The sequence below is a fragment of the Pimephales promelas genome, chromosome 3 (genome assembly GCF_988280905.1).
Source record: "Pimephales promelas chromosome 3, fPimPro1.hap1.1, whole genome shotgun sequence".
Lineage (NCBI taxonomy): Eukaryota > Metazoa > Chordata > Actinopteri > Cypriniformes > Leuciscidae > Pimephales > Pimephales promelas.
The window spans coordinates 12,331,931-12,346,378 of NC_142771.1; the positions used below are offsets into that span (position 1 = coordinate 12,331,931).

A 14,448-nucleotide genomic window follows, 5' to 3' on the forward strand; every position below is an offset into this window, starting at 1 on the left:
CTGTTATCAAAACCTAATTTTGTAATGGTTGCATCTTGCCATCTATATTTATTCAGAGCCACTCATTTGTACCGAGAAAGCCATAAAGAGAATTGACAACGAATTATATGGGTTTTCAGCTAATGCTGGGGGAGAAAAGCCTTAATCCTACATATCTCAAACCTTAGTTATTGAAACAACCAATAATGTAGTTACCAAAACCACTTTAGGGTAAAGAAGGAATAATAGTAAAAGTCTTTTAGATAAACAATGTAATGAAACACATTTAATATAAATCAGATTAGCATATTCATTCACATTTGAACTGTCTTTAACATATTATATTAAAAAAAATCAGCTACACTAACTAAAATATTCACTTTTGAACAGTTACTCCTTAAGTTAAATTACTGTTAGTAAACAAAACTCTGCCTTTGTTGTGATGTGTGTATGTACCACAAGTTACACAAAAACCAAAAGTGTACTCTGCCTCAGGTTATAGTTAGGTTGTGTCTCTACTGCTCAGTGTTGTGCTGCAGGCCTTTATTGATGGCGGCGAGCGTTTGACTGGCTCCCTGTAGCTCCATACTCAGCTGACTGCTTCTCTCCAGCACCTCTGACAGCTCAGCGATGCTGGCCTCCATGACCTGACTGTGCTGCTCATAATACTCAAACATCTCCTCCTTCACCCGCTGACACATCTCACTCACCTGCACGGACACACACCGCAACTCCATTACAGTTCACTGAAAGCTGTCTCTGCATTTGAAAGACTAAATTGTACAGTCTGCATTACTGATTTTGCATAATTTTAGGTCAGTTGTTGCTGAGCTGTGTTACACAATCATTTATAGGGTCATTCTGTGTCAACTCAACCAGAGGTCCTAAGTTAAAAGAAAATTTTGATAAAAAAATTTCTGGTGAAAGAAATACATAAATGTAGAAGAAAGCCAAAATATTTAATGTCATGAATGTATATTGACTGAGTAATCCATTATTTTGTAGAAGGCGGTCAAAATGACAATTTTTCAGCTTAAAAATGACTTTAAAAAGATGGCAGCATCATTATTTTATATTTAAACAGAGATTGATAGGTCTGTTACTAAAATCTGTTGACTTTAGCAATCTTTGTTGCATTATATGCCAACAGTGAAATTTTTACACCCTGTAATTTGGCTCCAAATCTCAAGTGAAAATTATAATTTCCTGAAAACATTTGTAACCCTGACCACTCATCAGAGGTTTGGGACCTCTGAAATGTGTATACAGCTTATTCAATTAATTTGTTGTTATCAAAACCGCATTGCATAGATAAAACAGAACAATACTAGCGGATATATCACTCTAAAAATACTGGGTTGTTTTAACTCAACTTTGGATCAAATATGGACAAAACCAAACATTGGGTTAAAAATGTAATTAAAAAAAAAATTATCCCAATGGCTGGGTTTGTCCATATTTGACCCAAAGTTGGGTTAAAACAACCCAGCAATTTTTAGAATGAGATAATCCGCATGGGCTGCTAACTGTATTTCTTAAGTATAAGTTAAGTGTATTGTGCATCTAAAAACAAAAAAATGTGCATAAAATGAAAATGTTGCAAAGAACATTTCATTTCTGATTATCTTTATGATTATCAGTGTTTTATGATATACCCGTATATTAGTAAACATGCTATTTTCTTGGTATTATTTTTGCCAACTGCATTGACTCTTTAAAAATACAATTTCAGTCATGAACTAATGTTTCTTATGTTTATATCTGTTTTATAGTCCCAGCCTCAGAAGTCACATTCACGGACCGTGGGCTAAACGTCTGATACATTTAGGCACACAAAATGGGAAACACTTTGGAAATTTTTTAAGTTTTACAAAGAATTCTACAGGGTTTCTGGGAGACGTGGGCGTCACATTCTTTAACGGTCCGCGGAAAAACAAAACGCCGTGACGCCAAACTGTCTCATGGAAGAAGAAACTGTCGTGTTTACAACTGTGACAATGAACGCCTATCAGGATCGACTAAATGCTGTGTTTTCAAAAATTTAAGAGTGATACACCATTGTTGCAGTAAATTTGCACAACGTTCTTGAATGAATGACTTATTGGTTGTGTGCTTGTTATTGTAGCGATATAGACTACATTTTCACAACCCTAAACATGACACTGAACTTTACAAACTGTGATTGGCCAATGACAACTCCAATGGAGTCAGACTGAAGGTCTGGTTATGTGAGAGTATGTCTGTTGTAATGAGTACCTTTTTAATGAGCTTTTCCTCAAAGCTGTTCATCTCATGTTGGTCCATGGCCCTTCTCTCATTGATTCTCTCAATAAGGTCATGTGCTTTCTTTCCAATCTCATCTATCCCTGAATTTATTGGAGATAAAATGCCAACATCTTCCATAGTACTGTTGATGGGTGAACTTCTAATTGAGGTATTTGAAACACCGATACCAGAGTCCTCACTGTCACAGGGTGAGAAATAAGTAAAATTACTATAAATATAATCAACAATAGTATGGGTATTATAAAAGAATATGTTTTCAATTACTGGCTCACCTTTGCTGCTCAGAGCTGTCATTTAGGGTAACAAATGATAACGTTTCACCCGATGAGTTAAGACCATCATCTGGCACCTGCATAGAAAAGATTCACTTCAGTATTTAAATTAGAATATTATAAGACATTTGACCACGTATGTCAGATGTACCTTTGCTGATACATGGTGATGACTCAATTTGGGTGTTGACTGCAATGTCATGGAGCCTGAATTTCCAAAGAAATGCTGAGCCATAGCCTGAAAAACATAATTAACACATGTATATGATGAATACACGTGGACAATTAACCTGCGTCCTCATACAAACACGACCTGGGGTACATATATTGCGGTGATTTTTATACTTTTAATATAAACCACATGGTATTATCCTCCAAAAGCGTCAAAGAATAACATATTTCTTCTATTGTACAGGTAATTAATATGGTAAATAATCCATAATTTCACCGCTAAAAATTAAGTCAAACGAACTTTTTTTAAATCTCGCGTTCAAATTAGCATGTTAAATGCTGTAACTAGCTCGTTGCTTAATTAGCACGTCTTAAACTTACACTCTTTGATATGTCAGCGTCGAATTATGTGTCTCTAGGGTTTTTTAACAGTCAAAAGTAACAAAGTAACAAATGGGAGGTAGTTTTGCTCGTTTTATCGAAGTTGTGTTGTTTACAAATCCACAACCATGTCCACAACGCGCGAGCATGCACGTGACGTGCACGGCTGCACGCGCGCCGTAGAAGGAAAAAAAAAAAAAAAAAAAAAACACACACTCGTCGATTTTATTAATATTTTGCATTAGCTATTAATTTTATATTTTTCATGGTAATTTTATTTAGAATTTTAGTCATTTCGTTATGTACTTTTTTCATTTTATTAGTAGTTTTAATTTTTATTAATGTATTATCTTAATAGTTTTAGTGAACGACTACCATGGTAACGTTACATTAGTCTAAATTACATACAGACTGGTATGCGCCCAATAAACCATAGACATTTTTTGTGTTATGTAATCAAGCAAGTTCCCTTAACCCACATATTGTCTTTGAGGACTCCTTTGATTCGGTTGTTTTGAAGGTATGTAAAAAAATAAAAATAAAACATAATAACATAATAATAAGTCACATTGTTGTCTTCGTTGACGATTGCTGATATTGAAAATGAATGGGAAGGTTGGAAAAAAGTAATGAAAAGAGTTAAAAATTTAAACATTTTCATATACTGTATATATGTAATTCATTTATTATACTTAATTTATAATTATATATAAAAGAAGGTCTGGTACTACACTACAAATGCAAAGTGGAACAACACACACACAAAGTCTTGACTTAAAGTGGCAACTTTTGTGGCATTTTTATACACATACTGTGTATAGAAAATTGAAAAAAAAAGAAGATAGATTCAAGAAGCTAGAAGCTAGATTCTGTCCCTAAAACCCTAGATCAATATCCAGAAACAATAACTTATATTTAGTTAACATCATCATTAAAGTATTTATTCTTTCACAAAAATGTAATATTTCAAATGGATGTAAGCTATGTAATGGTGTAGTTGAGTAATTATGTGCAAAATATGTATAAAAAAAGTACCACACATCCCCTAAAACAAAGTGTAATTGAAAAGTGAACAAAAAAGTATATATCATTTGTATTTTAAAACTGTATATTTTTTATACAGACAATGTACAGACCCCAACAACATGAGTTTTATATGGAGACCTAACCCCGTGATTTGCACTGTCTCAGGTCAGTGAGGAGCAAGCATTAATCCATAAATGCAGATACATTCACTGGCTCAGAACATAATGGACAGTAATAATGAGATGAATGAGTGTCAGAGGACACAGATAATCCCTGTTGCTGAGCCAGCTGGGACAACCCGCAGCAAAGGATCTACATTTGCACAATGATTTTTTTTTTATGATTTTTTTTAAAGAAAAAAAAAGCCTATTGTTAAAATTATGTCAATAATGCATTAATTATTGCATAATGCATTAGCAGCATTAACCTTTGTTAATGTTAGATAATTCCAACGCTGTTGTTCTGAAGATTCTAGTTAAAGGCTAAACATTTTTTCCATGTGAACAACTTAGTGTCAAACTCTAAAATAAAAATGCATGCACTCTAAAAATGCTGTGTTGTTTTAACGTTGGGTTAAAAATGTAATTAAAAAATGTAACCCGATGGCTGGGTTTGTCCATATCTGACCCAAAGTTGGGTTAAAACAACCCAACATTTTTTAGAGTGTTTGGGTCAAATATGGACATTTTTCAACCCAATGGTTGGGTTTGTCCATATTTGACCCAAAAATGGGTTGAAACAACCCAGTATTTTTAGAGTACCTATTACCCCTGTTGTATTTTGGTTGTTTTTGAGATATTAAATGACCCTTGGATTTGTACAAAAAATTTGCACAATCAGATAATGCAGAACTTTCGAGGACACTGACTTCTAACACACACACACACACACACACACACACACACACACACACACACACACACACACAAATGTTCAAAGTCAAACCAGGTGCCAGATTTCATTTAAAAGCTCATCTGAAAATAGAAAACAGTGAGGGATACAGAAAAGAGAACAGGATTTTGTGAAAGCATGATGTCAATCTGTTTAGAGAGACATCTGATATTAACCCGTGCTGACACATTATTGCAGAAAGATCGTATTCATCAGTGTTTTGCACTAAATATCATGACAGCTCAGATTCTGTTCACAATTTCCCATGCAGTTTGAGATCAGTTTTCATTTTATTTTTTTATTTGATTCAAAATATAGCAAAAACAGTAATATTATGAAATATTTTTACAATTTAAAAACTGTTTTCTATTGTAATCTATTGAAAATGTATTCCTATGATGTATTTATTCCTGTATTTTCATCATCATTGCTCCAGTCTTCAGTGTCACATGATCCCAGAAATCACTCTAATATGATGATTTGAGCAAAAGAAACATTTCTTCTTTTTATTCTCAGCATTTATCTGAAATAGAAAGCTTTTTTAACATTATACACTACACTACCAAAGTTTGGGGTTAGTAAGATGTTTTTTTGTTTGTTTGTTTTTAAAGAAAGAATTAAAGCAATTAATACTATTATGCATTAAAAATGTTTTTAGCATTTATGTTATAAAAGCTTTCTGTGTCAGATAAATGCTGTTCTTTTTTAACTTTATATTCATCAAATCATCATATTAGAGTGATTTCTGAAGGTGATTTTCTGTCATGTGACACTGCTGGAGTAATGATGCTGAAAATACAGATTTGATCACAGTAATCAATTACATTTTACACTATATCACAATAGAAAACAGCTATTTTAAATTGTTATAATGTTTCACAATTACTGTTTTTGCTGTATTTTTTATTTCAGACTTGGTGAGCAGAAGAGACGTCTTTTAAAAACATTTAAACAAATCTTACAGATCTAAAGCATATGGGAGCCTATACAGGTAGTTGTAAATAAACCTAAATACAAAAATAAACCTATAAACAAAGTAAAATCTGTGCTGACTAGCTCTAGTCTCAAGAAGAACCACATCAATGATCAAACAATAAGTCCAATGTATATGTATAGCAATAACATATTTTGTTGACATGAGGGCTGCATCATATTATGAGACTCTGAGATTTTCTAAATAATTTCTTGATATCGCATTTGTTCCAACTTCCATGCAACATCGGACCCCTTCTTTACTGTTTAACTTTTTGTGTATTTACCAGAACGATTTTTTTAAATGCACTGAGCAGACAAAGAGGCAACAGAACAACTAACACAGGTGGCTCATAGTCCTCTGTCAAGCCACGCTGATTTTGAAGAGGAACATTATGAAATCAACAAATCCTGCTCAAGCTCAAATGGTTATGTAAGAGGAACACTGCTTAACTGTAGCTTAAAATTAATTTGACAATATATATATCCTGACAGAACTTCCAACATACTTGCTTTTTTAGTAAAGTGCTGCTTTAATGTTGGAAAATGAAGGGAAACCTTCAGTTACATGAAGAACTCTGATAGATGAGGTAATAAAACAACAGCTTAGGGGGATTTGTATACAATGATGAGTTTCAAAATACATTTTACATGTTCAGCTGTCTTCATTTGTTTTTTTGTTTTTTGTTTTTGTTTTTTTTTGTTGTTGTTGTTTACGAGCAAAGAGTATTTCTGGATTTCTTTCTTATGTTGAACACAAAAGAAGATATATTATATCTTTATATTATATAGATAGAATATTGGCATATATTATGGTTGCCAAACAGTAAATTGACCCCATAGTCTTCCATAGTTGGGGTGGGGGGGGGGGGGGGAGTATACCCATAGTACCCGACAATCTTCATAATATCTTCTTTTGTGTTTGTATGAGTTTTATTTTAATGTATGAGTTTTAATTTTATTTTAATTTTTTTGGGGGTGAACTATCCCAAGTGAATGAAAAAAAAATCTCTATATTTTGTTTGCTATTTTTAAACCAAATTCGATTAAATATGGAAAAAACCAAACGTTGGGTTAAAAATGTCATTAAAAAATGTAACCCAAATGTTCTATATTTGACCCAAAGTTGGAGTGAAACAACCCAGCATTTTTATAGTATAGCCTATATGTTTTGTTTTGTTTTTTGCAATTTTCTTTGATCCACACAAGAGCAAGCATATGAAGTTTATATTGATGCAACATAATATTATTGTTGCTATGATGTAATCTTTTATTGTAAGTCTATTGTAAGTCTATATTTTTTTTCTTCCCCTGTTTATTATCTGGGCATGTTGAATCACCTTTCATACATCATGTGCAAAGGACAAAATGGAGGTCAATAAATACAAGTAATAAGTTTTGTATTGATCCTATTCTGCATAAATAATGGTTTACTCTACTGTATATAGCATTCAGTGACATACAGGATGCGATCTTTCCATTTTTTAATTCCAGTTTGTGTTTATAAAAATGTGTCTGTGTCTTACGGTACTCTACTCTGTCTTTTCCACCAGTTACGATGAGAATGTTCTCCAAAAACAAAACTTTAGTAATAGTCCAGTCATTTTATGAGAAAAGGTTGAACAAATTGCAACAGAAGCAAACTCAACTGATTTTGTATCCTCAATATGTCCTGAGTAAGGAAAAAAAAGCCCCGAAGAATCCCATTAGGGGAAAGTTTCGAAAAAGACCCAAATATATCCCATTCATTCGCCTATTTATTCTTTTTCTCACGTGAATAGGGTAAAATTTTTAACCTTTAGATATCATCATGAAAATCACTGAGTTGATTACTTACATCAAGACAAACAAAAAATGTATTACAAGTTTTTCGAAATTGTTTGTTAACATGGACAAATGGTGCATAATATATTTACGTATTAGCTAATTTGCATAATTACCCAAACAGATCTAAACATTGGGTATAGCAGGTGAAAATATTTTTTTTGAATCTTGTTGACATATAACAGTAAAAGGCTTAATATTAAGGTCTGAATGGAACCCATTGATGCTAACCATTACAGGAAGAGGTACTTTGAAATCAGCCTTTATTAATTATTATGGCAGAGATGGGGTTTGGACATTGAGTGCATTGTGTACGTAATTAGATTTTTTGATCCAGACACTTTTTATTTTACCTACCTTTTGTCTTCTGCATTCTCCTTACCCATGTCTCCTGTTCTTCCCTCAGACTCATCCCCCAGTACAGTCCCACTGACCCAGCCCCAAACCCCATCTCTGCCATAATAATTAATAAAGGCTGGTTTCTAAAGCACTTCTTCCTGCATTGATGTTCATGGGTAGCCTAAATGGGTTCCATTCAGACCTTAAGTCCATTAAGTCTTTTACTGTTATATGTCAACAAGATTAAAAAAAAAAAAAAAAAAAAAAATTCACCTGCTATTCCCAATGTTTAGATCTGTTTGAGTATTTATGCAAATTAGCACATATGTGAGATTATGCACCATTTGTCCATGTTAACAAACAATTGCAAAAAACTTGTAATACATTTTTTTGTTTGTCTTGATGTAAGTAATCAACTTAGTGATTTTCATGATGATATCTAAAGATTAAAAATTTTACCCTGTTTACGTGAGAAAAAGAATAAATAGGCGATTGAATGGGATATATTTGGGTCTTTTTCGAAGCTTTCCCCTAATGGGATTCTTCGGGGCTTTTTTTCCTTACTCAGATATTGAGGATACAAAATCAGTTGAGTTTGCTTCTGTTGCAATTTGTTCAAGGTTGACCCCCATTTTGGCTTAAAATGACTGGACTATTAAGTCAGAGTGTGTATAATCCAACTGCGCCAAACGCTCGTGAACTACTGCACAGTCGCGTGAAGTGGTTACCGTAGCAACAGTGACCTTGCCGTTGGGAGCTGTACTGACGAATAATAAACAAAGCAACGTGCAACAACCACTATCTATCACTTTTTAATGTAGATTTTCCTATCCAATAAAAATTAAAAACTGTTTTGCTTTTAAAACGTCACCGAAAAACTATTTGGATTTTTTTGGTTGCTGTTTTGGAACAGTAAATTATGCTTTGTCAAAATCGTAATCATTTTTAAATGAATTATAGCGTTAATGGCCCTCTGACTAACGCTAACGTTATCCTACTTGTAAGACTTGGCTATTGTCAGGCAGTGTGATTTATTTTCGCCAAAATAAAGGCAATTAGTAAACTGGACTTAACGAGAGTAATAGGGAAGCACGTCTTTTTCAGAGGGATCACCATGTTCGCGGAATCCCCAACTTAATTAAGCTAATTAAAGGACTTGGGACGTGAGCAGTGGCGGCATTATCAACCTCTTGGAGGCGGGATGAAAGAGTTTATCTACCTCTATCCAATGATCCAAAGCGGGTGAAAGTGGGCGGTGTTGGAAATGTTCCTCCGGAATGATTGATTACGTTGGCGTCAACCGAGAGTCGCGCGCGGAGGCTTCAGCACCGGACAGCGCTCAGACGCGCATGCGCAGCACGCCTGAATCTTAGGACTTGGGGACTTGTCTATTTAGGCTGTGAAACCCTCAGAAACGAAGATGCAAACGCAATGAAACAACAAACTAAGTGAATAAAAGAACTTCAACTTCAACAATGAAGGTGAGGACATTTAATAAGCTATTAAATTATTAAACTGTTTTGGATATTGAAGTTTGAATACACATATTAGCCATAGCATGCATTCTCTTTCCAAAATCTTACCTCAGAATGATTTCATTTTTCCAGGTTATTGTAAAGCGAAAAGCTTTTTATCAGAAATCAAAGCACCATTCATTGGCGGCCAGTTCGTGAAAGAACCATCAAATAGGCTACACAGTCTCAATTTTTGAAGGAATTATTTGTTGAAAGAAAGGCTGGTAATGAATTTTCTCAACGAGTCAAGTTTGAACGTAACGGATAAGACTGGGCATTTTTTTCAATACTCCTTTTCAAGCGAGGACCCGATGTTCAAAGACTACAAGCCAGTGCAGCGGGACCTTATTCCCTTACCAAAGGGGGTTTTGTACCTGTTAATGGCCGCACTGGTGATTGTTGCAGTCGCCTATGCCATAGTGGGACATCTAATCAAAGACCTCGCTAATGATATAGTTGGTAAGGTATGATTTATGACCTTTGTGGTTAAACCTTAGCTGCTTAAACCTTAACCCTAAACTCTATGCTTAATCTTCTTTGTTTGTTTGATATGGACCCATAGGTCTGAAATAAAGAGTAATAATAATGATTCAGGCTGTCAAAAGTCATAGCATTGCCATTGTGAAAGAGTTGCTGGAGTAATTTGAGATTAAGTCTGTCTTTTCTGTATTCCATGCAAGCCTTACATGGAAAAACCTCCAGAACCAAAAGTAGCATGGCATCATTATTACGGGTGCATGTAATAATGTAGCCTATTTTGTACAATGGCAATGCTCTGGAGTATTTTAAATGGTATCTATTAAAGTGTCATGGTATTATTCTCTATTACAATCCCTGATACAGGGATCAATACCGTGTTTTTGTAGCGAGGATTTTCTTGTAAGGGTCCTTAAAGTGTATAATGTAAAGAAGAAAAAAAAACATTTTAACCTTAAAATGCAAGAACTGAATACAAACATGTTTGAGTCATGAGTGTGAAGTACTATAACTTATATTATATTATATTATAAGATTGAGTTAAATAAAAAAAAAATCACCCATTATTTTAATGTAACTTTTATTTAAGAGAAGACAACTAAATTAATTAATTTAGGATATTGGTTTCAGTATCCTCATGATCAGGACATTGAAAAATATGAATAAATAGGTTGCTTTGCAGAATTTAGGCCTCTAAATTACTTTATAAGAAAATCTCTATTCCTCTCTTGACAATGTCTCTTGATTTTAATCTCTAAAGCACAGACAAAAATAACTTTACTGTTACTTTTTAATCAAAACTTTCACTCAAGTATGATTTTGGTGGGATATTTTTGCCTTTTAAAAAACGTTTGACACAATACTTCAACTAAAGTCAAATTAACACTGCCGAAAGCTTTCTACCATATAACAATTGATAAGATTTTACAATAAGGTCTAATTTGTAAACATTAGTCGAACATACATTTCTAACATCATTATATATGATAGTTAATAAAAATGCAGTTGTTGTTTATTCACGGTAGTTCACAGTGCATTAACTAAAAGATACTTGTATTTAACAATGAATCTCCAGAATTTACTAATTTAAATTAAGTTCATTTAAACTAATGTGTTAACTAATGTTAATGAACTGATCCTTAGAAAGATCTAACCAAATAATTGTTCTCGATTTCCTTGTCACCCATGGTAGACTGTGTGCTTGGCCCAAACGAAGATGATCTCGAAAAAGACGACAAATCGGGTATCAGACCCACCCGTCTTCCCCAGGCGCTGTCTCTCTCACATGCCAACGCCTTCCACGTGTGGGACCAGGATGATGTGGTGATCCCCTTACCATCGGACGACAGTCCCCAGATGAGCCCTCTGCTGCTGTCCGCTATCCCCTACATCCCCTCGTTCTTCCCCACATCCAGCTCCAACAACAGCCTGTCAATGACCAACAGTCCTACTATCCCACGGGACGCCTGAGAAAGACAGAAGGTAAGAAGGTTGCTACATATGATGTTTTGACAGTGTGACGGGTCAAGACCAAAGTAAACAGACACATTGAAGGACAAGTGTTGTACGCCAAAAAAGACATTGTGCACTTTCTCTGGTTTACGACTTTTCAAAACCGACGTGATATTATGAATCCGATAACCTTTACAATCATGCATTTCGTCAACGCTTTTATCCAAAGCTACTTCCAGTGCATTCAAGCGACATGCTTTACCAGTCTGTGCTTTTCCCTGGGAATCAAACCCATAACCTTGGCATCGGTAGAAACATGCAGGATCAACTTCATTGGAAGCCTCGCTCATTTTATTTTCCAGAGTTTTTGGACTCCGAAAAGTCATTTGGAAATGCGAAGGGGATGGATTGCTTGAGTCATATTACTTTTTCCTGTTGTGTAAGACGATTTACGGAAAGCTCTGTTATGAGCACATCATTTCAACTCGTCCCCAAAAGAAGGATTATTTAAACAAACAAGACAAAAAAAAGCACCAGGACTTGAGCTCAGAATGACTCAGCATTATATTCTCAGTTGGTATTAATGACATAACGACTCAAGTCTAGACTTTTCATAAACCCGGAACATTGTCGAATGGTCTCAAAGGAGCGTCTCTATACGGGATACAGTCTCTTGGAAATCAGAGATGGGCGGTGCGAAGGATAAAAAGGGAACATTATTTGGACAGATGCCTAAAGCAACACCAAATGCCCTTGAGAGGGTCAAGAAGCTGATCGAGAATCTTTAATACATCTGAATGTGAACAGTGGAGCTAGATGTCAAGCTGACATTGGATTTATCATTGTATAGATGCACTAGAATCTTTGTTTTTGTTAGTTTGCATTTTGAAGACCACATGGGGTTGTTCACACGGGACACATTCATCGTTTCTTAAATATTGGTCAACATTTGTGGTTTTTTTTCAGTCCTGCTGTTTTTTCAGAATTTTGAGTCATCAACATCCAGTTTTGGTCACGTTAGTACACTGTAAAAAAATATTGTCGGTTTAACTTAAAAAAAATGAAGTAACCTGGTTGCCTTAAAATTTTAAGTTCATTGAAATGGAAAAATTGAGTTAATACAATTAAGGAGATTGATTTAATCACCAGAAACTCAAAATATTATGTTACCTGAACTACATTAATTATTTAAGTTGATTTGACAAAAGAAAAACAATGTTGTGTTTACAAATCATGAACGTATTTTTCTTACAGTGTAGAGAAACTATGAAAAACTGTGGCTATTTAATATGTTCCCCGTCTAATTGTGTCCCTAATCAGGGCACGTCATTTCACAGCAAATAATAATGTTTGACTTTCATTCCCTGGAAATCAAACCCATGATCATGCTGTTGCTAGCACAATACTCTACAGGAATCCATCACTATGTGTGATATAGCCAGTTAGTTATGTATTAGCAAACTTGCATTATTGTACAGACATTCTCACCAAATCTCCCATTTCACTTTACTAATGTAAAACGGGTTGCGAATGCCATCTTATGTTCACTTCGGCCCATCCTGTAGCGAAGCGATCCGACTAGTTTTTTCCAACATAAGTAGCCTACGTGCTGTGTGAACACCACCATACTGTATTCTTACACTGGCATTTTTGCTAAAGTGTGTTGAATTTTCTTTTTTTGCAAGCCTTTTACAGAAATGAACTAATACTGTTATGAATGGTTACAATGCTGTAAATAAAGAACTGTGCTAACCCTGAAGGTGTTCATGGAAAAAAAGTCATTTCCATAACAATGTATACATATTTCAATGTATAGTGTCTACATTCATTGTGAGAAAACAAACACTACAAAAGTGAAAATACTAGTCTGATGTTGAAGCAATCCAAACAGGTAGTAAATGGAGCAACGGCTAACAGCTAACGGCTAACGTAGAGCTGTTCTCAGACAGGTTATTTCCAAACGATATGGGATTATCTTGACCCGGGCACTTAAGATGTTACAACATTTAAGCAAGTAAACAAGATGTAATCCTTCAGTGTCACAAAGGTATTCCCTGAACCTCTCCTCCCCCAAAGGGCAATCGGCGGGCGAACAGATTTACCACACGCTGCCAACTGCCCTCTCGAATCTGGATTGTGTTCAAATCATCTAAACAGTTTTTTCAGTGGTAAGAGTTCTGCAAAAAGTGCTTTCCTTTGAGATTCAAAGCTTCATCCCCTTCTTAACAACCAACATCCTCTCCACATGTGCTTTTACATAATATTATGTGTGCCAACTACAAGAGATGCTGGGAAATGAAGAGATTACTGAAGCCATGTTTCCATGGTGTAACCGTCTGTCGGACGCTAATTCAAAGCCTGCAAATCAAATCTTAAAGTCCAGTTCATAAAGAACATTTAAATACCATTCAAAAGTTTGGTGTCAGTAATTTTTTTTTAATTTGAAATAAGTTTAAACGTTACAATGGACGCATTAAACTGAGCACATTTTTTTTTTATAGCTTTACAAAATACTTTTGAACAGTTGTGTGTGTTTATGTAATTTTAGTGTAGTGCACAAGTGGTAGATGTAGAGACATGAAAAGCAGCCAACTCATTTCCAACCATGAGTTTTGTTGAAATAAATGGAATTAGTGCTACTAATCTTATTTAGTTTGTTGATGGAACTTGACTATATGGTACACGTGTACCGTAGAGATGAAAACGTACTGCTTAAATTTTTACGTCATTTTCAACTAAAACCGAGGAAGGAAATATCACTTAGAAAAGGCACAGAACAGCACAAGAGAAAAGGAGACGTTTAGCAGAAACATCAATTTAAATGTGACTTTAGTGGTTCTCAACCTGGGCCCCTTTAGAAACTT

At 34.7% G+C, this 14,448-nt stretch overlaps 2 protein-coding genes across 3 annotated transcripts; one reads left to right on the forward strand and one right to left on the reverse strand.

Annotated features, from left to right (window-relative positions):
• Positions 1–222: 222 nt before the first annotated feature.
• On the reverse strand, positions 223–9,470 carry syce2 (synaptonemal complex central element protein 2). 2 transcript variants are annotated; one of them, XM_039662800.2, is made up of 5 exons: positions 9,361–9,470; positions 2,689–2,775; positions 2,538–2,614; positions 2,236–2,443; positions 223–689 (listed from the first exon to the last, which is right to left on the reverse strand). In XM_039662800.2, exons 2-5 carry the CDS (start codon positions 2,770–2,772, stop codon positions 495–497), a joined length of 564 nt encoding a protein of 187 aa, XP_039518734.2. In that variant the 5' UTR covers positions 2,773–2,775; positions 9,361–9,470; the 3' UTR covers positions 223–494. The 2 variants fall into 2 exon arrangements, with proteins under 2 accessions (XP_039518734.2, XP_039518735.2); XM_039662801.2 differs by lacking the exon at positions 9,361–9,470 and adding an exon at positions 3,090–3,245.
• On the forward strand, positions 9,363–13,343 carry LOC148981982 (uncharacterized). The gene is made up of 3 exons (XM_089128265.1): positions 9,363–9,622; positions 9,749–10,114; positions 11,325–13,343. Exons 2-3 carry the CDS (start codon positions 9,883–9,885, stop codon positions 11,600–11,602), a joined length of 510 nt encoding a protein of 169 aa, XP_088984391.1. The 5' UTR covers positions 9,363–9,622; positions 9,749–9,882; the 3' UTR covers positions 11,603–13,343.
• Positions 13,344–14,448: the final 1,105 nt, after the last annotated feature.